This window comes from Oncorhynchus keta, chromosome 11, assembly GCF_023373465.1.
Source record: "Oncorhynchus keta strain PuntledgeMale-10-30-2019 chromosome 11, Oket_V2, whole genome shotgun sequence".
NCBI lineage: Eukaryota > Metazoa > Chordata > Actinopteri > Salmoniformes > Salmonidae > Oncorhynchus > Oncorhynchus keta.
In genome coordinates, this window is record NC_068431.1 from 7,911,957 (window position 1) to 7,937,027 (window position 25,071).

At 44.0% G+C, this 25,071-nt stretch overlaps 1 protein-coding gene across 4 annotated transcripts in view; it reads left to right on the forward strand.

Moving 5' to 3' along the window:
- The first annotated feature begins 6,722 nt into the window (after positions 1 to 6,722).
- The window catches only part of LOC118380992 (P2X purinoceptor 1-like), a 99,502-nt gene continuing 81,153 nt past the window's right edge, over positions 6,723 to 25,071 (forward strand). The window contains exon 1 of one of the 4 annotated variants that reach the window (XM_052529358.1): positions 6,723 to 7,133. In XM_052529358.1, coding sequence (XP_052385318.1) covers positions 6,946 to 7,133 — 188 coding nt within the window. In that variant the 5' untranslated portion in view covers positions 6,723 to 6,945. The remainder of the gene's footprint in view (positions 7,134 to 25,071) is intronic. The other 3 variants (XM_052529357.1, XM_052529359.1, XM_052529360.1) reach the window with 3 other exon arrangements.

Genomic DNA, 25,071 nt, shown 5'->3' on the forward strand with positions numbered 1-25,071 from the left:
TTTGGCTGTTGGGGGTACTGGAGGACTGGAGTTTGGCTGTTGGGGGTACTGGAGGACTGGAGTTTGGCTGTTGGGGGTACTGGAGGACTGGAGTTTGGCTGTTGGGGGTACTGGAGGACTGGAGTTTGGCTGTTGGGGGTACTGGAGGACTGGAGTTTGGCTGTTGGAGGACTGGAGGACTGGAGTTTGGCTGTTGGGGTTACTGGAGGACTGGAGTTTGGCTGTTGGGGGTACTGGAGGACTGGAGTTTGGCTGTTGGGGTTACTGGAGGACTGGAGTTTGGCTGTTGGGGGTACTGGAGGACTGGAGTTTGGCTGTTGGGGTTACTGGAGGACCGGAGTTGGGAAACCATACAGTAAATCCTCAAGAGCAGGGGGCTTTTCAGTTCCATTCCTCTACAGCCAAAACGCTCCTGTTCCTTTTTTCTACCTGGTAGTTAATTGCACAAACCTGGTTTTCCCAGGTCTGAATCAGTCCCTGATTAGAATGAAAGGATGAAAAAAACTAGAAATGTTTTGTCCCTCCAGGACTGATCAAAAGAACAATCCCTGCACCAGAGCATCCTTCTCGTGTCACATGTTGTCACGAATGAAGCTTGAGTTCACAGGCTTTGGAAAAGGAAAGGGGAAAAGTAGTTACTGTGTAATGGTGTGGCTATTTATCCATTGTGACCTCTAATTGTGAACCCATACATTTACATGGGTCTGTTAAATCGGCAGTATTTTCTTGTGAAGCGGGATCTCTTAATGAGTTTGTTAGCACAAGTTATATATCATAATTTAATAAAATCAAATAAATAAATAAAATACCTTTTTTTTTCTTCAACAGTTTCACAGTAATCTGTCTTACAGCGCCTTCAGGAAGTATTTTTATTTTACTATTAACCAGGCAAGTCAGTTAAGAACAAATTATTATTTTCAATGACGGCCTCGGAACAGTGGGTTAACTGCCTGTTCAGGGGCAGAACAACAGATTTGTACCTTGTCAGCTCAGGGGTTTGAACTTGCAACCTTCCAGTTACTAGTCCAACACTCTAACCACTAGGCTACCCTGCTGCACTAGTCTTTACCTTTAAAATATATATATATATATACATTTCTACTCCTGAACTTATTTAGGCTTGCCATAACAAAGGGGTTGAATACTTATTGAGTCAAGATATTTCAGCTTTTCATTTCTCAAAGTTTAATTCCACTTTGACATTATGGGGTTTTGTGTGCCAGCCAGTGACACAAAATCTCAATTGAATCCATTTTAAATTCAGGCTGTAACACATAATATATATATATATGATATTGCACTTTTGTTCGCCCAGTTTTATCAATGGAATGTAATACAAAAACGAGGCAATGATGTGTTTTAGGACCATGCGGACGCCTCCGAGCGGTCGGCTGTTTGGAGTGTTTATCCAACTGGATAATAATAACTAAAAAAGTTATGTCCCCACCCTCTTCTAAAACCAAAGTTGTGCCCCTGGGTGTATCAATATATTCAGTTTCTACAAAGATACAGGCATCCTTCCTCAGTTACCAGAGAGGAAGGAAACCGCTCAGGGATTTCACCACGAGGCCAAACAATTACAGAGTTTAAGCTAGAGAAATCAAAATATGTTGCTTGGGCTGCGTCTCAATCCACCACATCCTCCAATGTCGCACTTCCCCAACTGCTGTGGAAAGTGGCAGAACTGCAGCGCTGTTTGTCAGACTAGGAGAAAATCCAGAAAAATCAGTCTGTGGCATCACAGATAACTTTAGAAAGAGAGAGTCCAGATTGTCTAGCCCGGCTGATTTGTAGGGGTCCAGATTTTGCAGTTCTTTCAGAACATCAGCTATCTGGATTTGGGTGAAGGAGAAATGGGGGAGGCTTGGGCAAGTTGCTGTGGGGGGTTGCAGGGTTGTTGACCAGGGTAGGGGTAGCCAGGTGGAAAGCATGGCCAGTCGTAGAAAAATGCTTATTGAAATTCTCAATTATCGTGAATTTATCAGTGGTGACAGTGTTTCCTAGCCTCAGTGCAGTGGGCAGCTGGAAGGAGGTGCTCTCATTCTCCATAGACTTTACAGTGTCCAATAACTTTTTTTGAGTTTGTGCTACAGGATGCACATTTCTGTTTGAAAAAGCTAGCCTTGGCTTTCCTAATTGTTTGTGTATATTGGTTCCTAACTTCCCTGAAAAGTTGCATATCACGAGGGCTATTCGATGCTAATGTAGTACACCACAGGATGTTTTTGTGCTGGTCAAGGGCAGTCAGGTCTGGAGTGAACCAAGGGCTATATCTGTTCCTGGTTCTAATTTTTCTGAATGGGGCATGCTTATTTAAGATGGTGAGGAAAGCATTTTTAAAGAATAATCAGGCATCCTCTATTGACGGAATGAGGTCAATATCCTTCCAAGATACCCGAGCCAGGTCGATAAGAAAGGCCTGCTTGCTGAAGTGTTTTAGGGAGCGTTTGACAGTGATGAGGGGTTGTCGTTTGACCGCAGACCCATTACGGATGCAGGCAATGAGGCAGTGATCGCTGAGATCTTGGTTGAAGACAGCAGATGTGTATTTGGAGGGCAAGTTGGTTAGGATGATATCTACAAGGGTGCCCGTGTTTACGGATTTGGGGTTGTACCTGCTAGGTTCATTGATAATTTGTGTGAGATTGAGGGCATAAAGCTTAGATTGTAGAATGGCCGGCGTGTTAAGCATGTCCCAGTTTAGGTCACCTAGCAGCATGAGCTCTGAAGATAGATGGGGGGCAATCAATTCACATATGGTGTCCAGGGCCCAGCTGGAGGCAGAGGGTGGTCTATAGCAGGCGGCAACGGTGAGAGACTTGTTTCTGGAAAGGTGGGTTCTAAAGAGTGTTGTCTCATGTTCTTTACTATAGACTGCTGAGTTACTCTGTATGTCAATCTATGTCTGCAATTGCATTTTATTACTAAAGAGTGTTATACCCATGTTAGTTTGTCTGTTTCATCTATCTGGAAGACTGATTGTTCATATAAAGATATATGAATGAGTGATGGTACAGAGCGGCATAGGCAAGATGCAGTAGATGGTATCGAGTACAGTATATACATATGAGATGAGTATGTAAACAAAGTGGCATAGTTTAAAGTGGCTAGTGATACATGTATTAGATAAAGATGCAGTAGATGATATAGAGTACAGTATATACGTATACATATGAGATGAATAATGTAGGGTATGTAAACATTATATGAGGTAGCATTGTTTAAAGTGGCTAGTGATATATTTTACATAATTTCCCATCAATTCCCATTATTAAAGTGGCTGGAGTTGAGTCAGTGTCAGTATGTTGGCAGCAGCCACTCAATGTTGGTGGTCCAGGGTCTGTAGTGATGCCTCTAGTACTGCGATGCAGTGCCAAAGACACCTGCACCACTCGGGAGCCTTAAAATTATAAGTAACCTGGCTGGGCCGATGAGACAGTCAGATGAAACAGAGTAAATAGGCATTTCAACATCATATATTTAGCCAATGGGAAGTTGTGGAATAGACACTGGCTGGAATGCAGTTTTAACCAATCAGCATCCAGGATTAGACCCACCCGTTGTATAAATGCAATTATAAACTGGTTGGTTTGAGCCCTGAATGCTGATTGGCTGACAGCCGTGGTATATCACGGGTATGACAAAACTTAACTTTTTACAGCTCTAATTACATTGGTAACCAGTTTATAATAGCAATGAAGCAACTCAGGGGTTTGTGGTATATGGCCAATATACCACTGCTAAGGGCTGTATCCAGGCACTCCACGTTGCGTCGTGCATACGAACAGCCCTTAGACTTGGTATATTGGCCATATACCACACCCCTTCAGACCGTATTGCTTAAATAAAAGATGACAGGTCATTGGTTAGAATAATAATCACATCAGATTGTGATGTCATGTCCTGAGACAAAAAAACGACATGATCATTTTCATAATTTCAGTGTTATTTTGAACTCATAGTGTGGAAATATAATTTAAAAGAAACAGAAATCACTTTTTTGACTGCTCTGCCCCTCTAACAAACTTGTGAGGCAGTGATCCAGTGATAGTTTATCCAAATACGATACATGTTTTTCCTGATTAAAAGCAGACACTGTACATGATTTGCAAATGTTCTTTGAATGATTCCAGCTTAGCCTACTTCAACTAGTCTATCACAGTCATATCCTGTGATATATTGAAGCTATAAGGCACGAGGGTATATGACCAATATACCACGGCTAAGGGCTGTTCTTAGGCATGACGCAACGTGGAGTACCTGGACACAACCCTTAGCCGTGGTATATTGGCCATATACCAACAAATCCCCGAGGTGCCTTATTGCTATTATAAACTGGTTACCAACGTAATTAGAGAAGTAAAAATATATGTTTTGTCATACCCGTGATATACGGTATGATATACCACAGCTGTCAGCCAATCAATATTGAGGGCTCGAACCACCCAGTTTATAATACTATACTATAACACATTGATATATTGAACTACTTTCTCCAGTAGCTTACAGTTCAGTAGTCAATACACAGACATGGTTGTCCAGGATAAGACTCAGAGCATCAGTATCTATTGAATTGTTTCAAGTTCTGTCACGCAAATACGCACACACACTGGGGTGAATAAATTATCTGGAAGTAAACACGCACACACACACACTGGGGTGACTAAATTATCTGGAAGTAAACACGCACACACACACACTGGGGTGACTAAATTATCTGGAAGTAAACACGCACACACACACACTGGGGTGAATAAATTATCTGGAAGTAAACACGCACACACACACACTGGGGTGAATAAATTCTCTGGAAGTAAACACGCACACACACACACACACACTGGGGTGAATCAATTCCCTGGAAGTAAACACGCACACACACACACACACACTGGGGTGAATAAATTATCTGGAAGTAAACACGCACACACACACACACACACTGGGGTGAATAAATTCTCTGGAAGTAAACACACACACACACACACTGGGGTGAATCAATTCCCTGGAAGTAAACACGCACACACACACACACACTGGGGTGAATAAATTCTCTGGAAGTAAACACACACACACACACACTGGGGTGAATCAATTCCCTGGAAGTAAACACGCACACACACACACACACACACTGGGGTGAATCAATTCCCTGGAAGTAAACACGCACACACACACACTGGGGTGAATCAATTCCCTGGAAGTAAACACGCACACACACACACACACACACTGGGGTGAATAAATTCTCTGGAAGTAAACACGCACACACACACACACACACACTGGGGTGAATAAATTCCCTGGAAGTAAACACGCACACACACACACACACACACTGGGGTGAATCAATTCCCTGGTAAACACGCACACACGCACACACACACACTGGGGTGAATAAATTCCCTGGAAGTAAACACGCACACACACACACACACACACTGGGGTGAATAAATTCTCTGGAAGTAAACACGCACACACACACACACACACTGGGGTGAATAAATTCCCTGGAAGTAAACACGCACACACACACACACACACACTGGGGTGAATAAATTCCCTGGAAGTAAACAGACCAACTTGAAATAGGCCTCGGGCCCAAGTATTTGAGACACGCGTGATTTAGCTTGAACACGGCAAACTACAGCAAGTAAGAATTTGTTCTGTAACTTTAATTACCTAGTTAAATAAAGGTTAAATAAATTAAAAAAACACAACAAATAAATAGACCGAGGGCCAAGTATTTGAGACGCGCTTGATTTAGCTTGAACACTGCAAACTGCAGTAAGTCAATCAGTACAACTGAAGTATTTAATATGCACTTGACCCAGCCCTGGACTAGAGATATGACTTTATAGATTCTATTTTAAATCAACATGGCAACATTGTTGTGCGGTGTTGTTGTGATGAACTCATTCCTAAGCAAAACACAGCAGAATTGCGTTAATTTCCACGGTTCTGTGTTTGATCAAACAGATGCAGTTTAATTACATTCAGAACAGAAGATTTCCTTTGATCAACCTATTATTGGTGTGAGAAGGATGTCTGTGGCAGATGTGGAATGATCTGATCAGTGGCTCAGTGGAGTCATTAGTTGCTTTAATGGACTGGGGACACCTTAGTAACATCTTGGTTTACGGCAAGATAGTATTTGTTTGTGTTGGAGTGAGGGAGAGAGAGAGAGAGAGAGGGAGAGAGAGGGAGAGGGAGAGAGAGAGAGAGAGAGAGAGAGAGAGAGAGGGAGAGAGAGAGAGAGAGAGAGAGAGAGAGAGAGAGAGAGAGGAGAGGGAGAGAGACAGAGAGAGAGAGAGAGAGAGAGAGAGAGAGAGAGAGAGAGAGAGAGAGAGAGAGACAGAGAGAGAGGGAGAGAGAGAGAGAGAGAGAGAGAGAGAGGTTTGCTAGGTTAGTGAATGAGGAAGTGTGAGAGAGGGAAGGGTGACGGGGAGGAGGACCGCCTGTGAGGAGAGAGAGAGAGAGAGAGAGAGAGAGAGAGAGAGAGAGAGAGAGAGAGAGAGAGAGAGAGAGAGAAAGAGAGAGAAAGAGAGGTTTGCTAGGTTAGTGAATGAGGAAGTGTGAGAGAGGGAAGGGTGACGGGGAGGAGGACCGCCTGTGAGGAGAGAGAGAGAGAGAGAGAGAGAGAGAGAGAGAGAGAGAGAGAGAGAGAGAGAGAGAGAGAGAGAGAGAGAGAGAGAGAGAGAGGGAGAGGGAGAGGGAGAGAGAGAGAGAGAGGTTTGCTAGGTTAGTGAATGAGGAAGTGTGAGAGAGGGAAGGGTGACGGGGAGGAGGACCGCCTGTGAGGAGAGAGAGAGAGACAGTCAAAGAGACGAAGAGAGCGAGAGAGGGAGAAAGTCCAACACTGCTACTGAAACGTGTCAGCTGTTGGTTAAGGGAGGCTGAAGAATAATTAAGGGAGGCTGAAGAAGGGAGGTAGAAAGAGAGTGTATGTATACCAGTGGGGTTGAGAGACCTTCTTCTCTCCAGCGGAGCAGCAAGATGAAGAGTTTCATCACAAACACCCTCTCTGACTTCTTCTTCGAGTACGAGACCCCCCGTCAGGTGCTGGTACGGAACAAGAAGGTGGGGGTCGTGTGCCGATTGATCCAGCTGGGGGTCCTGGCTTACATCATCGGGTAAGTCCCCTCCCCTTTTAAAGGATTCTACAAACTCAGAGTGGACTGCATGTAGAGTTAGTGTTTTAGAGCTGTTGACATCATGTTCCAGCATGTCTATGGCTAAGAAATTCCTCAACTGCAAAATCCATAAACCCGGCTTTTCTTATTTTCATGGCTTGTTACATGACTTGGGGTAGTGGCGATCTTCACGAAGTACAACACTACTGTTTATTCATCAAGAGACCTCTAACCAAATCAAGGTGTGATATTTAAGGGTGATGACTTTATAACGTAATTTGGCAACAATTATTTTTGCATACAGGAGGGATGTAATGTGTGGTATGGATCTCTCTTGTGGATGAATGACATTTGGTCTAGTTCAGGTTTGATAATTAAGTGTGATGAGTCTAATGATTTACTCTAAATGCAAACAGAAAATATATATTTTTTTGCGTACAGGATGAATGGATGTTAACAGAAACTATATATTTTTTGCGTACAGGATGAATGGATGTTAACAGAAACTATATATATTTTTTGCGTACAGGATGAATGGATGTTAACAGAAACTATATATATTTTTTGCGTACAGGATGAATGGATGTTAACAGGAACTATCTTAGGTCAGCTGTTGTGGCAGCTGAAATTCACTGAAAAAATATATAAACGCAACGTAAAGTGTTTCATGTTTCATTCAAAAATGTTTGCATAAATTTGTTTACATTCCTGTTAGTGAGCGTTTCTCCTTTGCCAAGATAATCCATCAACCTGACCGGTGTGGCATATCGAGAATCTTTACACAGGTGCAACTTGTGCTGGGGACAATAAACAGCCACTTTAAAATGTGCAGTTTTTTCACAAAACACAATGCCCCAATTTTCTCAAGTTTTGAGGGAGCAATTGGCATGCAGACTGCTGGAATGTCCACCAGAGCTGTTGCCAGAGAATTGAATGTTCATCTCTCTACAATAAGCCGCCTCCAACATCGTTTTAGAGAATTTGGCAGTACGTCCAACTGGCCTCACAACCACAGACCATGTGTAACCACGCCAACCCAAGACCGCCACATCCGGTTTCTTCACCTGCCCGGGGGGGAAGGGGGGGGGGGGCATTACCCCATAGATTAGGGCCTAATTTATTTATTTAAATTGACTGTTTCCTTGTATTGAACTGTAACTAAGTCAAATATTTTAAATTGTTGCATGTTTTGTGAATATTTTTTGTTGTTAAGTATATTTATCTGGAGAAATAGTGAGGATGATGGAACAACAGCTGGCATGTTATACAGTTTACTGTTAGAGCTGTTGACATCATGTTCCAGCATGTCTATGGCTAAGAAATTCCTCAACTGCAAAATCCATAAACCCGGCTTTTCTTATTTTCATGGCTTGTTACATGACTTGGGGTAGTGGCGATCTTCACGAAGTACAACACTACTGTTTATTCATCAAGAGACCTCTAACCAAATCAAGGTGTGATATTTAAGGGTGATGACTTTATAACGTAATTTGGCAACAATTATTTTTGCATACAGGAGGGATGTAATGTGTGGTATGGATCTCTCTTGTGGTGTAACGAGTTTCCTCCTCTTCTTCCGAAGAGGAGAGGCGAAACGGATCAGAGGACCAATACGCGGCGTGGTAATTTTCCATGGTACTTTTTTAATGCTTTACGGTACACATGAACAAACTAACAAAACAAAAAAATGTGAAAACTCAAATTACAGTCCTATCTGGTGCACACACAGAGACAGGAAACAATCACCCACAAACACACAGTGAAACCCAGGCCACCTAAGTATGATTCTCAATCAGAGACAACTAATGACACCTGCCTCTGATTGAGAACCATACTAGGCCGAAACATCGAAATAACCAAAACATAGAAAAACAAACATAGACTACCCACCCAACTCACGCCCTGACCATACTAACTAAACACAAAACACAGCAAATAAAGGTCAGAACGTGACAGTACCCCCCCCCCAAAGGTGCGGACTCCGGCCGCAAAACCTTGACCTATAGGGGAGGGTCTGGGTGGGCGTCTGTCCGCGGTGGCGGTTCTGGCGCGGGACGCGGACCCCACTTCACGATTGTCCCTGTCCGCCTTATTAACAGAACCACATCCTCCATCTCCACTATCTTACTTCCCACCAGGAACATGATGCCGAACGGGACGTACCACATGATCCAGGACACCAGCACCATGGTGGCTTCATTGAAAGCGTTGAAGAAGCGTATGAGCTCCTCCCCCTCTTCTCCCAGCTTCCTCAGTGCCACACCGAACACCATGGCAAAGAGAACCAGGCCCAAGATGTTCATACCATCTGGTTCTGTGCCCACAGGAACCATGGCAACCCCTCTCAATGACCCCACTGGACAGAGGGGCAGCTCGGGACAGAGGGGCAGAAGCTCTGGACAGAGGGGCAGGGGCTCTGGACAGAGGGACAGGGCTCTGGACAGAGGGACAGGGGCTCTGGACAGAGGGACAGGGGCTCTGGACAGAGGGACAGGGCTCTGGACAGAGGGACAGGGGCTCTGGACAGAGGGACAGGGGCTCTGGACAGAGGGACAGGGGCTCTGGCGCCTCTGGGCTGAGGGGCTCTGGCGCCTCTGGGCTGAGGGGCTCCGGCAGCGGCGCCAGACAGGCGGGACGCTCCGGCAGCGGCGCCGGACAGGCGGGAGGCTCCGGCAGCGGCGCCGGACAGGAGGGACGCTAGCGGCGCCAGACAGGCGGGACGCTCCGGCAGCGGCGCCAGACAGGCGGGACGCTCCAGCAGCGGCGCCGGACAGGCGGGACGCTCCGGCAGCAGCGCCGGACAGGCGGGAGGCTCCGGCAGCAGCGCCGGACAGGCGGGAGGCTCCGGCAGCGGCGCCGGACAGGCGAGAGGCTCCGGCAGCGGCGCCGGACAGGCGGGAGGCTCCGGACAGGCGGGAGGCTCCGGCAGCGGCGCCGGACAGGCGGGAGGCTCCGGCAGCGGCGCCGGACAGGCGGGAGGCTCCGGCAGCGGCGCCGGACAGGCGGGAGGCTCCGGCAGCGGCGCCGGACAGGCGGGAGCACCTGCAGAGAGGAGACAGAGAGACAGCCTGGTGCGTGGAGCTGCTACAGGAACTACCAGGCTGGGGAGACTTTCAGGAGGCTTGGTGTTAGGAGGAGCCTGAAAGACCGGGCTGTGGGGAGCACTGGAGCTCTGGTGCGCAACCTTGGCACCCACTTCCCCAGGCTGGACAACTACTTTCAAAAGTGCAGGCACAGGTTGAACCGGGCTGTGGGTAAGCACGGGAGATCTAGTGCTTACTACACGCACCTCTCCCCTAGGCTCCACTCCCACAGTTGCCCGGTACGAGCGGAGCGCAGGCAGAGGACGCACTGCACCCTCCCAGCGCCCCGGAGACACAGCACGCAGAGCCGGGCGCAGGATAACCTGGACCCAGACTGCGTACCGGCGACCAGACCCGCTGAGCAGGCACCATACGCCCTGGCTCAATGCCCACACTTGGCACTCTCGGGGGCTGCCCTATAGCGCACCGGGCTATGGACACGCACTGGCGACACCGTGCGCTCAACCGCATAACACGGTGCCTGACCAGTAATGCGCTGCTCATAATAAGCACGAGGAGTGAGCTCAGGTCTGCTACCTGGCTTAGTACCACCCCTCGTGTGCCCCCAAAAAAATTTTGGGGCTGCCTCTCGTACCTGTCGCACTGCCGTGCTGGCTCCTCATGCCGCCGATCAGCTTTCGCTGCCTCCAGCTCTGCTTTGGGGCTGCGATTTTCCCCAGCCCGTGCCCAGGGTCCCTCTCCGTTCAATATCTGCTCCCATGTCCAGGAGTCCTGTGATGGTGGCCTCTGTTGTTGATGCTGCTGCTGCTGTCGTCGCTGTCCTTTACCACGCCGCTTGGTCCGATTGTGGTGGGTGATTCTGTAACGAGTTTCCTCCTCTTCTTCCGAAGAGGAGAGGCGAAACGGATCAGAGGACCAATACGCGGCGTGGTAATTTTCCATGGTACTTTTTTAATGCTTTACGGTACACATGAACAAACTAACAAAACAAAAAAATGTGAAAACTCAAATTACAGTCCTATCTGGTGCACACACAGAGACAGGAAACAATCACCCACAAACACACAGTGAAACCCAGGCCACCTAAGTATGATTCTCAATCAGAGACAACTAATGACACCTGCCTCTGATTGAGAACCATACTAGGCCGAAACATCGAAATAACCAAAACATAGAAAAACAAACATAGACTACCCACCCAACTCACGCCCTGACCATACTAACTAAACACAAAACACAGCAAATAAAGGTCAGAACGTGACATGTGGATGAATGACATTTGGTCTAGTTCAGGTTTGATAATTAAGTGTGATGAGTCTAATGATTTACTCTAAATGCAAACAGAAACTATATATTTTTTGCGTATGAATGGATGTTAACAGAAACTATATATTTTTTGAGTACAGGATGAATGGATGTTAACAGAAACTATATATTTTTTGAGTACAGGATGAATGGATGTTAACAGAAACTATATATTTTTTGCGTACAGGATGAATGGATGTTAACAGAAACTATATATTTTTTGAGTACAGGATGAATGGATGTTAACAGAAACTATATATTTTTTGCGTACAGGATGAATGGATGTTAACAGAAACTATATATTTTTTGCGTACAGGATGAATGGATGTTAACAGAAACTATATATTTTTTTTATGAGTACAGGATGAATGGATGTTAACAGAAACTATATATTTTTGCAGGATGAATGGATGTTAACAGAAACTATATATTTTTTGCGTACAGGATGAATGGATGTTAACAGAAACTATATATTGTTTGCGTACAGGATGAATGGATGTTAACAGAAACTATATATTTTTTGCGTACAGGATGAATGGATGACATTTACATTTAAGTCATTTAACAGAAACTATATATTTTTTGCGTACAGGATGAATGGATGTTAACAGAAACTATATATTTTTTGCGTACAGGATGAATGGATGTTAACAGAAACTATATATTTTTTGCGTACAGGATGAATGGATGTTAACAGAAACTATATATTTTTTGCGTACAGGATGAATGGATGTTAACAGGAACTATATCTTTTTTTGCGTACAGGATGAATGGATGTTAACAGGAACTATCTTAGGTCAGCTGTTGTGGCAGCTGAAGTTCACTGACAAAATATATAAACGCAACATGTAAAGTGTTTCATGTTTCATTCAAAAATGTTTGCATAAATTTGTTTATATCCCTGATAGTGAGCATTTCTCCTTTGCCAAGATAATCCATCGACCTGACAGGTGTGGCATATCGAGAAGCTGATTAAACAGCATAATCGTTACACAGGTGCAACTTGTGCAGGGGGCAATAAACAGCCACTTTAAAATGTGCGGTTTTGTCACAAAACACAATGCCCCAATTTTCTCAAGTTTTGAGGGAGCAATTGTCATGCAGACTGCTGGAATGTCCACCAGAGCTGTTGCCAGAGAATTGAATGTTCATCTCTCTACAATAAGCCGCCTCCAACATCGTTTTAGAGAATTTGGCAGTACGTCCAACCGGCCTCACAACCACAGACCATGTGTAACCACGCCAACCCAGGACCTCCACATCCGGCTTCCTCAGAGAGGGGGGAAGGGGGGAGAGTATTTCTGTCTGTAATAAGCCCTTTTTTGGGGATAAACTCATTCTGATTGGCTGGACATGGCTCCCCAGTGGGTGGAGCTGCACTCCTCCCCGGTCATATAAAATCCATAGATTAGGGCCTAATTTATTTATTTATTTAAATTGACTGTTTCCTTGTATTTAACTGTAACTAAGTCAAATCTTTTAAATTGTTGCATGCTTCGTTTATATTTTTTGTTGTTAAGTATATTTATCTGGAGAAATAGTGAGGATGATGGAACAACAGCCGGCATGTTATACAGATTACTGTAAAGCATAGGAGCTAGAGATGAGCTACAATCAGAGACATCAGTCTGGGGAAATACCAAATTAGTCATAGTGGGCCGGACAAGCAAAGAGGTGGGCAGAGCCAGGATCCTATTGGTGCATTATAGCAAATATTTGCATGTTTTGGTTAGAGAACGCCTACTCTGGGAAGTGTGCATGTGCAATAACTGAATTCGCCTTTGCACTCTTTCTAAACAATGCATTTTTTTTTTGCATCTTTGGCAAAGGGTCTACAAAACTATATTGAGATGAAATGTTTCATCGATGAGTATGTTGGCCAAAATCCATCTCCCACTGACTGCCACTGGGATTCCTCTCACTACCATATTTGGGGAAATATCTGTCTCATGGTTCTATCTGTGGTAATGCCCTTTCCAGCTCATAGAGATTCGTGTCGAAACAACATAACTGCATTTTGGGCAACTTGCTCAGATAGATAGTCACATTGAACCCCAAACCTCTTAGCTTGCAAACTTGCTACCACATGTAGGTTTGCAAATAGTATGATGATTCATGGAGGACGAATTCATTCTTTGAAAAGAACATTGCTTTTTCATTTTGTACAATGCATATGTAATGTTGTACTTTGTACTATCTTAATGGAGACGGACTGTGTTTCAACAAAACAAATGACTTGTTAACACTTTCTGTGTGTGCATGCCTGCGTGTGTATTCTGTCTGTATACATCTTCAGGCAGCCAGACTTTAGGACCTACAGGATGTAAGATAGGTGTTGGCTCACACAGATAACAATCAAACTTGGGTACACACACAGCTCAGCTGCGTGATCCCCCCTTTGGATAAGGCCGGAAAGTCAAGTGACAATGACATGTCAAAAGTGGATTCTCTGTTGAAAACACATCAGGGAAACGTACAGCACTCAGCTCTGCAGATGAAGTCATACCTGAATTATAGCCCCTCAGGTGTTTTCTCTTCCGACTGTGTCACCTCAAAGTGACCTCAGAGATGTACATTTCTTGGGACATTTTCAGGACAGGTTTCTCAGAGAGAGTCCACACGACAGCTTCTAGAACAACAAGCTTTAACTTTTTGTACGGTGACAGGACGTTGTTGTCATGATGCTAATCAGGGTTCCTCTTTCTCTTTATCATTGGTCCTAAACACTCTTTTATCAGGGGCGAAATTCCAAACCACATTCAAGGTTGAACGTTATCACCACCAAAAAAATGCTGAAAAGTTTTCTTTGACTATAAAGTAATGGTTTAATGGGTTTGTCCCTGAAAGTTAGGTGGTTATCTCCAGTCTCTGTTGATAGTAGTGAGTGACCCCTGAGCACAACAGTTATTCTGTCAGCGTGAAACCGTTTCCCACCTCCCTCCCCTCCATCCTCTCTCCCATCCTCCCTCCATCCCTACCTCCATCCAATCCTCCCTCCACCCCTGCCTCTCTCCTTTCCTCCTTCCATCCCCACCTCTCTCCCTTCCTCCCTCCATCCCTAACTCTCTCCCATCCTCCCTCCAGCCCTGCCTCTCTCCCTTCCTCCCTCCATCCCTAACTCTCTCCCATCCTCCCTCCATCCCTACCTCTCTCCCTTCCTCCCTCCATCTCTACCTCTCTCCCATCCTCCCTCCATCCCTACCTCTCTCCCTTCCTCCCTCCATCCCTACCTCTCTCCCATCCTCCTTCCATCCCCACCTCTCTCCCATCCTCCCTCCAGCCCTACCTCTCTCCCTTCCTCCCTCCAGCCCTACCTCTCTCCCTTCCTCCCTCCATCCCTACCTCTCTCCCATCCTCCCTCCATCCCTACCTCCCTCCATCCCTACCTCTCTCCCTTCCTCCCTCCATCCCTAAATCTCTCCTTTCCTCCCTCCATCCCTCCCTCTCTCCCTTCCTCCCTCCATCCCCACCTCTCTCCTTTCCTCCCTCCATCCCTACCTCTCTCCCATCCTCCCTCCATCCCTAAATCTCTCCCTTCCTCCCTCCATCCCTCCCTCTCTCCCTTCCTCCCTCCATCCCCACCTCTCTCCTTTCCTCCTTCCATCCCCACCTCTCTCCTTTCCTCCTTCCATCCCCACCTCTCTCCTTTCCTCCCTCCATCCCTACCTCTCTCCGTTCCTCCCTCCATCTCCACCTCTCTCTCTCCCTTCCTCCCTCCATCCCTACCTCTCTTCCTTCCTCCCTCCATCCCTACCTCTCTCCCTTCCTCCCTCCATCCCTACCTCTCTCCCTTCCTCCTTCCATCCCCACCTCTCTCCCTTCCTCCCTCCATCCCTACCTCTCTCCCTTCCTCCCTCCATCCCTACCTCTCTCCCTTCCTCCCTCCATCCCTACCTCTCTCCCTTCCTCCCTCCATCCCGTCCTCTCTCCCTTCCTCCCTCCATCCCTACCTCTCTCCCTTCCTCCCTCCATCCCTACCTCTCTCCCCCGTGCCACAGCTTTCAGGCCACGTGAGCTCAGGCCGTGATGAACATGGAGCGAGACGTGACTAAGGAGCCTATCTAGGACTCTCTTCATCAGCAAGACTTTAACAGCTCAGAGATAAAAAAAAATCACTGGTCTTTCAGCCATGTATCAGACAGCTATGGGACATAATCGAAGTAGGAAGAATCATAGGAGCTCTTATCTGGAAAAACACAGTGCGCTCAGGAAGAGCCACAAAAGACAATCACACATCAGAAAGATCTGTCGCTTGGTCTGTTTGACTTTGTCGCTCTGTCTGTCTGTCTGTCTGTCTGTCTGTCTGTCTGTCTGTCTGTCTGTCTATCCGTCCACCAGGACTTGGGGATACAGAACAGATACAGATCTTACTTAGATTGTCATTTTACACTTTGGTTTTCCTGTAATGTGATTGTTCTGACTGTTCTCTCTATGTGGACCTCCATTCCAATTCAGAGACAACAGCAGCGATGGGATTTATAGTCATAGCTTGATAGAGACATCCATTTGAAATGTACCAGTTTCTTTTTGAAAAGTTGAATTTCATCCAAACAAGTGTGTGTGTGTGTGTGTGTGTGTGTGTGTGTGTGTGTGTGTGTGTGTGTGTGTGTGTGTGTGTGTGTGTGTGTGTGTGTGTGTGTGTGTGTGTGTGTGTGTGTGTGAGTGTGTGTGTGTGTGTGTGTGAGTGTGTGTGTGTGTGTGTGTGTGTGTGTGTGTGTGTGTGTGTGTGTGTGTGTGTGAGTGTGTGTGTGTGTGTGTGTGTGTGTGTGTGTGTGTGTGTGTGTGTGAGTGTGTGTGTGTGAGTGTGTGTGTGTGTGAGTGTGTGAGTGTGTGTGTGTGTGTGTGTGTGTGTGTGTGTGTGTGTGTGTGTGTGTGTGTGTGTGTGTGTGTGTGTGTGTGTGTGTGTGTGTGTGTGTGTGTGTGTGTGTGTGTGTGTGTGTGTGTGTGTGTGTGTGTGAGTGTGTGTGTGTGTGTGTGTGTGTGTGTGTGTGTGTGTGTGTGTGTGTGTGTGTGTGTGTGTGTGTGTGTGTGTGTGCGTGTGACACTTGTGATTTCAGCTGTAAGGCCGGCGCAGGGAGTTGTAGATGTGTTTTACATCCTGTCTCTGGGGCTTGATGCTAATAGTTTATTGCTTCATACCTCCTTTATATAACACCAGTATCCATCCTTTAACATACACCACCGTTCAAAGGTTTGGAGTCACTTTGAAATGTCTGTGTTTTTCAAAGGAAAGCACGTTTTCTGTCCATTGAAATAACATCAAATCGATCAGAAATTCAGTGTAGACATTGTTAATGTTGTAAATGAATATTCTAGATGGAAACTGCTGATTTTTTTTATGGAATATCTACATAGGTGTAGAGAGGCCCATTATCAGCAACCATCACTCCTGTGTTCCAATGGCACATTGTGTTAGCTAATCCAAGTTTATAACTTTAAAAGGCTAATTGATCATTAGAAAACCCTTTTGCAATTATGTTAGCACTGTTGTGCTGATTAAAGAAGCAATTATACTGGCCTTCTTTAGACTAGTTGAGTATCTGGAGCATCAGCATTTGTGGGTTTAATTACAGGCTCAAAATGACCAGAAACAAAGACCTTTCTTCTGAAACTCGTCAGTCTATTCTTGTTCTGAGAAATTAAGATTATTCCATGCGAGAAATTGCCAAGAAACTGAAGATCTCATACAACACTGTGTACTGCTCCCTTCACAGAACAGCACAAACTGGCTCTAACCAGAATAGAAAGAGGAGTGGGAGGCCCCGGTGCACAACTGAGCAAGAGGACAAGTACATTAGAGTGTCTAGTTTGAGAAACAGACGCCTCACAAGTCCTCAACTGGCAGCTTCATTAAAAAGTACCTGCAAAACACCAGTCTCAACGTCAACAGTGAAGAGGAGACTCCGGGATGCTGGACTTCTAGGCAGGTCCTTTTACAGCTGCACCATTGAGAGCATCCGACCGCAAGGCACTACAGAGGGTAGTGCGTACGGGCCAGTACATCACTGGGGCCAAGCTTCCTGCCATCCAGGACCTCTATACCAGGCGGTGCCAGAAGAAGGCCCTAAAAATGGTCAAAGACCAGCCACTCTAATCATAGACTGTTTTCTCTGCTACCGCACGGCAAGCGGTACTGGAGCACCAAGTCTAGGTCCAAGAGGCTTCTAAACAGCTTCTACCCCCAAGCCATAAGACTCCTGAACAGCTAATCAAATGGCAACCCAAACTATTTGTATTTTCTTAAAACTGCATTGTTGGTTAAAGGCTTGTAAGTAAGCATTTCACTGTAAGGTCTACACCTGTTCGTCGCATGTGACAAATACAATTTGATTTGGGATTTTGGATTTACTTTTAGGTATGTCTAAATTTTGCCGTTACATTTAAGAGGTTTTAAGATATCAGCTGTTTTGTTTATAAATACTTTGCTACAATGACACAGTTATCTTAGTTATCTACGTACCTCATTCCTAGCTTTTAGCATGTGCACACATGTAACGGATGTTATTTATTTGAAGCGGCTAGCTTAGTTAGCGGTGTGTTTTATCGCTAAATAGCGAACTTTCAATCGGTTACGTCTACTTGCTCTGAGACCTTGAAGTAGTAAAATTCCCCTTGCTCTGCAAGGGCCGCACTCCTCGCTCCGCTTTTGTGGAGCGATGGGTAACGATAGCTCTGCACTAGAGGGTGACTGTTGTTGATGTGTGCAGAAGGTTCCTGGTTCATATACTCTAGCGCCCCCAAAGGGTATGGGCGAGGGAATCATATACTCTAGTTTAAAATTATACTGTTACACACAGTTAGTACACATCATGTTTTTTTCAGATTCCACAATGATTATTTATTTGTGGACACTACATCACCTCACTCCCTCTCTTGCTCTTGGTCCTCATCTTTGTAAGTCACCTTGATTTAGTACCTGTGTGTTTTATCAGTTTCTTTTTGAAAGTATTTAGTGAACTCCATGACAGTAACTAAAGCAAGGGGCTATAGCAGCACACAAGTAGACTACAGATGCATGCTGGGCTCACGAAGAGCTACTGGAGAGCTACTGGAGTGAAATTGGAGCAGGCCTACACACCTGCCTTTGGGAATCTGGCTCTGCACTCCTCGCTCCGCTCACTCATATACTCTAGCTCTGCACTAGATTCTCAAAGGGAATCATATACTCTAGCTCTGCACTAGATTCTCAAAGGGAATCATATACTCTAGCTCTGCACTAGATTCCCAAAGGGAATCATATACTCTAGCTCTGCACTAGATTCTCAAAGGGAATCATATACTCTAGCTCTGCACTAGATTCTCAAAGGGAATCATATACTCTAGCTCTGCACTAGATTCTCAAAGGGAATCATATACTCTAGCTCTGCACTAGATTCCCAAAGGGAATCATATACTCTAGCTCTGCACTAGATTCCCAAAGGGAATCATATACTCTAGCTCTGCACTAGATTCTCAAAGGGAATCATATACTCTAGCTCTGCACTAGATTATCAAAGGGAATCATATACTCTAGCTCTGCACTAGATTCTCAAAGGGAATCATATACTCTAGCTCTGCACTAGATTCTCAAAGGGAATCATATACTCTAGCTCTGCACTAGATTCTCAAAGGGAATCATATACTCTAGCTCTGCACTAGATTCTCAAAGGGAATCATATACTCTAGCTCTGCACTAGATTCTCAAAGGGAATCATATACTCTAGCTCTGCACTAGATTCTCAAAGGGAATCATATACTCTAGCTCTGCACTAGATTCTCAAAGGGAATCATATACTCTAGCTCTGCACTAGATTCTCAAAGGGAATCATATACTCTAGCGCTGCACTAGATTCTCAAAGGGAATCATATACTCTAGCTCTGCACTAGATTCCCAAATTCTCAAAGGGAATCATATACTCTAGCTCTGCACTAGATTCTCAAAGGGAATCATATACTCTAGCTCTGCACTAGATTCTCAAAGGGAATCATATACTCTAGCTCTGCACTAGATTCTCAAAGGGAATCATATACTCTAGCTCTGCACTAGATTCTCAAAGGGAATCATATACTCTAGCTCTGCACTAGATTCTCAAAGGGAATCATATACTCTAGCTCTGCACTAGATTCTCAAAGGGAATCATATACTCTAGCTCTGCACTAGATTCTCAAAGGGAATCATATACTCTAGCTCTGCACTAGATTCCCAAAGGGAATCATATACTCTAGCTCTGCACTAGATTCTCAAAGGGAATCATATACTCTAGCTCTGCACTAGATTCTCAAAGGGAATCATATACTCTAGCTCTGCACTAGATTCTCAAAGGGAATCATATACTCTAGCTCTGCACTAGATTCTCAAAGGGAATCATATACTCTAGCTCTGCACTAGATTCTCAAAGGGAATCATATACTCTAGCTCTGCACTAGATTCTCAAAGGGAATCATATACTCTAGCTCACATACACACTTAGAAGACCTTAACTTGAAAACAATGGGAAAAAAGCGGCAATAGTACTGTTTGTCCATCTGTTGACACCGTAGCCAGCATACACGTCCTCAAGAAATCTGTCATAAATTTTTTACATTTTTTTTGTCGCGCAATTGTACATCTAACTAAGATGTTTGGTGCAGTATTTCTCAAGTGATAATTGTGCATGATAACGAGTCGTCTATCATTGAACGACACCAAACACTTGATTGAACAAACACTTGATTCAACAAACACTTCATTGAACAAACACTTCATTGAAGATTTTTGGCTTCTGAACTTCAGCCTGCCTCTGAAAAATAAAACGTGTGAACAGCCGATAAAAACCTTGCCAAATGCCAAAAAGAACACAAACGTCACAAAATGTCATCCTAAAATATCCACTAACTGTTCCTAACACTTTAGCATGCGAATCAAAACAAGTCAACTTTATTTGTCACATGCGACGAATACAACAAGTGTAGACTTTACCGTGAAGTGTTTACATACAAGCCCTCAACCAACAGTGCAGTTCAAGAGGAAGAAAAAAAATGGATGCTTTACTGTTGGCATGACACAGGACTGATGGTAGCGCTCACCTTGTCTTCTCCGGACAGACTTGGCGAAAATTCATATTTGTGTCATTCTCAAACTTTTGGCCACGACTGTACAGATGAACTCAATTAGCCTAGTTGTGTTCTTAGGCAAAATTGTGAGTGAGCCCACTCCCTTGGCTGACAAGCAACCCCACACATGAATGGTCTCAGGATGATTTACTGTTGGCATGACACAGGACTGATGGTAGCGCTCACCTTGTCTTCTCCGGACAAGCTTTTTTTTTTTTGCCCCAGACAATCGGAAAGGGGATTCATCAGAGAAAATTACATCAGCAGTCCAAACCCTGAACCGTTTGCAGAATATCAGTTTGTCCCTATGTTTTTTCTGGAGAGAAGTGGCTTCTTTGCTGCCCTTCTTGACACCAGGCCATCCTCCAAAAGTATTTTCCCCACTGTGCGTGCAGATGCACTCACACCTGCCTGCTGCCATTCCTTAGCAAGCTCTTTACTGGTGGTGCCCCGATCCCGCAGCTGAATCAACTTTAGGAAACGGGCCTGGCGCTTCCTGGACTTTCTTGGGCGCCCTGAAGCCTTCTTCACAAAAATTTAACCGCTCTCCTTGAAGTTCTTGATGATCCGATACATGGTTGATTTAGGTTCAATCTTACTGGCAGCAATATTCTTGCCTGTGAAGCCCTTTTTGTGCAAAGCAATGATGACGGCACGTGTTTCCTTGCAGGTAACTATGGTTGACAGAGGAAGAACAATGATTCCAAGCACCACCCTCCTTTTGAAGCTTCCAGTCTGTTTTTTGAACTCAATCAGCATAACAGAGTAATCTACAGCCTTGTCCTCGTCAACACTCACACCTGTGTTAACGAGAGAATCACTGACATGATGACAGCTGGTCCTTTTGTGGCAGGGCTGAAATGCAGTGGAAATGTTTTGCTGTATTGGAACTCTATACTGTATTGGAACTCTATACTGTTCTGGTATTGGAACTCTATACTGTATTGGAACTCTATACTGTATTGGAACTCTACACTGTATTGGAACTCTATACTGTTCTGGTATTGGAACTCTATACTGTTCTGGTATTGGAACTCTACACTGTATTGGAACTCTATACTGTTCTGGTATTGGAACTCTATACTGTTCTGGTATTGGAACTCTACACTGTTTTGGAACTCTACACTGTATTGGAACTATACACTGTATTGGAACTCTACACTGTATTGGAACTCTATACTGTATTGGAACTCTACACTGTATTGGAACTCTATACTGTTCTGGTATTGGAACTCTATACTGTTCTGGTATTGGAACTCTACACTGTTTTGGAACTCTACACTGTATTGGAACTATACACTGTATTGGAACTCTACACTGTATCGGAACTCTATACTGTATTGGAACTCTACACTGTATCGGAACTCTACACTGTATTGGAACTCTATACTGTTCTGGCATTGGAACTCTACACTGTATTGGAACTCTATACCGTTCTGGCATTGGAACTCTATACTGTATTGGAACTCTATACTGTTCTGGTATTGGAACTCTATACTGTTCTGGTATTGGAACTCTATACTGTTCTGGTATTGGAACTCTACACTGTTTTGGAACTCTACACTGTATTGGAACTATACACTGTATTGGAACTCTACACTGTATCGGAACTCTATACTGTATTGGAACTCTACACTGTATCGGAACTCTACACTGTATTGGAACTCTATACTGTTCTGGCATTGGAACTCTACACTGTATTGGAACTCTATACTGTTCTGGCATTGGAACTCTACACTGTATTGGAACTCTATACCGTTCTGGCATTGGAACTCTATACTGTATTGGAACTCTATACTGTTCTGGTATTGGAACTCTATACTGTTCTGGTATTGGAACTCTATACTGTTCTGGTATTGGAACTCTACACTGTTTTGGAACTCTACACTGTATTGGAACTATACACTGTATTGGAACTCTATACTGTATTGGAACTCTACACTGTATCGGAACTCTACACTGTATTGGAACTCTATACTGTTCTGGCATTGGAACTCTACACTGTATTGGAACTCTATACCGTTCTGGCATTGGAACTCTATACTGTATTGGAACTCTACATTGTTCTGGCATCGGAACTCCATACTGTATTGAAACTCTATACCGTTCTGGCATTGGAACTCTACACTGTATTGGAACTCTACACTGTATTGGAACTCTATACCGTTCTGGCATTGGAACTCTATACTGTATTGGAACTCTACATTGTTCTGGCATCGGAACTCTATACTGTTTTGGAACTCTACACTGTTCTGGCATTGGAACTCTATACTGTATTGGAACTCTACAATGTATTGGAACTCCATACTGTATTGGAACTCTATACTGTATTGGAACTCTATACTGTATTGGAACTCTACACTGTATTGGAACTCCATACTGTATTGGAACTCTACACTGTTCTGGCATTGGAACTCTATACTGTATTGGAACTCTACACTGTTCTGGCATTGGAACTCTATACTGTATTGGAACTCTACAATGTATTCGAACTCTACACTGTTCTGGCATTGGAACTCTATACTGTATTGGAACTCTACACTGTATTGGAACTCCATACTGTATTGGAACTCTACACTGTTCTTGCATCGGAACTCTATACTGTATCGGAACTCTACATTGTTCTGGCATTGGAACTCTATACTGTATTGGAACTCTATACTGTATCATAACTCTATACCCTATCAGAACTCTATGCTGTATTGGAACTCTATACTGTATTGGAACTCTATACTGTATTGGAACTCTACACTGTTCCTGCATTGGAACTCTATACTGTATTGGAACTCTATACTGTATCATAACTCTATACTGTATCAGAACTCTATGCTGTATTGGAACTCTATACTGTATTGGAACTCTACACTGTATTGGAACTCTATACTGTATTGGAACTCTATACTGTATTGGAACTCTACACTGTTCTGGCATTGGAACTCACTGTATTGGAACTCTATACTGTATTGGAACTATATACTGTATTGGAACTATATACTGTATTGGAACTCTACACTGTTCCTGCATTGGAACTCTATACTGTATTGGAACTCTATACTGTATCATAACTCTATACTGATTTGGAACTCTATATTGTATCATAACTCTATACTGTATCAGAACACTATTCTGTATTGGAACTCTATACTGTATTGGAACTCTATACTGTATTGGAACTCTACACTGTATTGGAACTCTACACTGTATTGGAACTCTATACTGTATTGGAACTCTATACTGTTCTGGTCTTGGAACTCTATACTGTATTGGAACTCTATACTGTATTGGAACTCTATACTGTTCTGGTATTGGAACTCTATACTGTTCTGGTCTTGGAACTCTATACTGTTCTGGTCTTGGAACTCTACACTGTTCTGGTCTTGGAACTCTACACTGTTCTGGTCTTGGAACTCTACACTGTTCTGGTCTTGGAACTCTATACTGTATTGGAACTGTACAATGTATTCGAACTCTACACTGTATTGGAACTCTACACTGTATTGGAACTCCATACTGTATTGGAAGTCTATACTGTATTGGAACTCTACACTGTATTGGAACTCTATACTGTATTGGAACTCTATACTGTATTGGAACTCTATACTGTATTGGAACTCTACACTGTATTGGAACTCCATACTGTATTGGAACTCTACACTGTTCTTGCATCGGAACTCTATACTGTATTGGAACTCTACACTGTTCTGGCATTGGAACTCTATACTGTATTGGAACTCTACACTGTTCTGGCATCGGAACTCTATACTGTATTGGAACTCTACACTGTATTGGAACTCCATACTGTATTGGAACTCTACACTGTTCTTGCATCGGAACTCTATACTGTATCGGAACTCTACATTGTTCTGGCATTGGAACTCTATACTGTATTGGAACTCTACACTGTATTGGAACTCCATACTGTATTGGAACTCTACACTGTTCTTGCATCGGAACTCTATACTGTATCGGAACTCTACATTGTTCTGGCATTGGAACTCTATACTGTATTGGAACTTTATACTGTATCATAACTCTATACCCTATCAGAACTCTATGCTGTATTGGAACTCTATACTGTATTGGAACTCTACACTGTTCCTGCATTGGAACTATATACTGTATTGGAACTCTATACTGTATCATAACTCTATACTGTATCAGAACTCTATGCTGTATTGGAACTCTATACTGTATTGGAACTCTACACTGTATTGGAACTCTATATTGTATTGGAACTCTATACTGTATTGGAACTCTATACTGTTCTGGTATTGGAACTCACTGTATTGGAACTCTATACTGTATTGGAACTATATACTGTATTGGAACTCTACACTGTATTGGAACTCTATACTGTATTGGAACTCTATACTGTATTGGAACTCTACACTGTTCCTGCATTGGAACTCTATACTGTATCATAACTCTACTGATTTGGAACTCTATACTGTATCATAACTCTATACTGTATCAGAACACTATGCTGTATTGGAACTCTATACTGTATTGGAACTTTA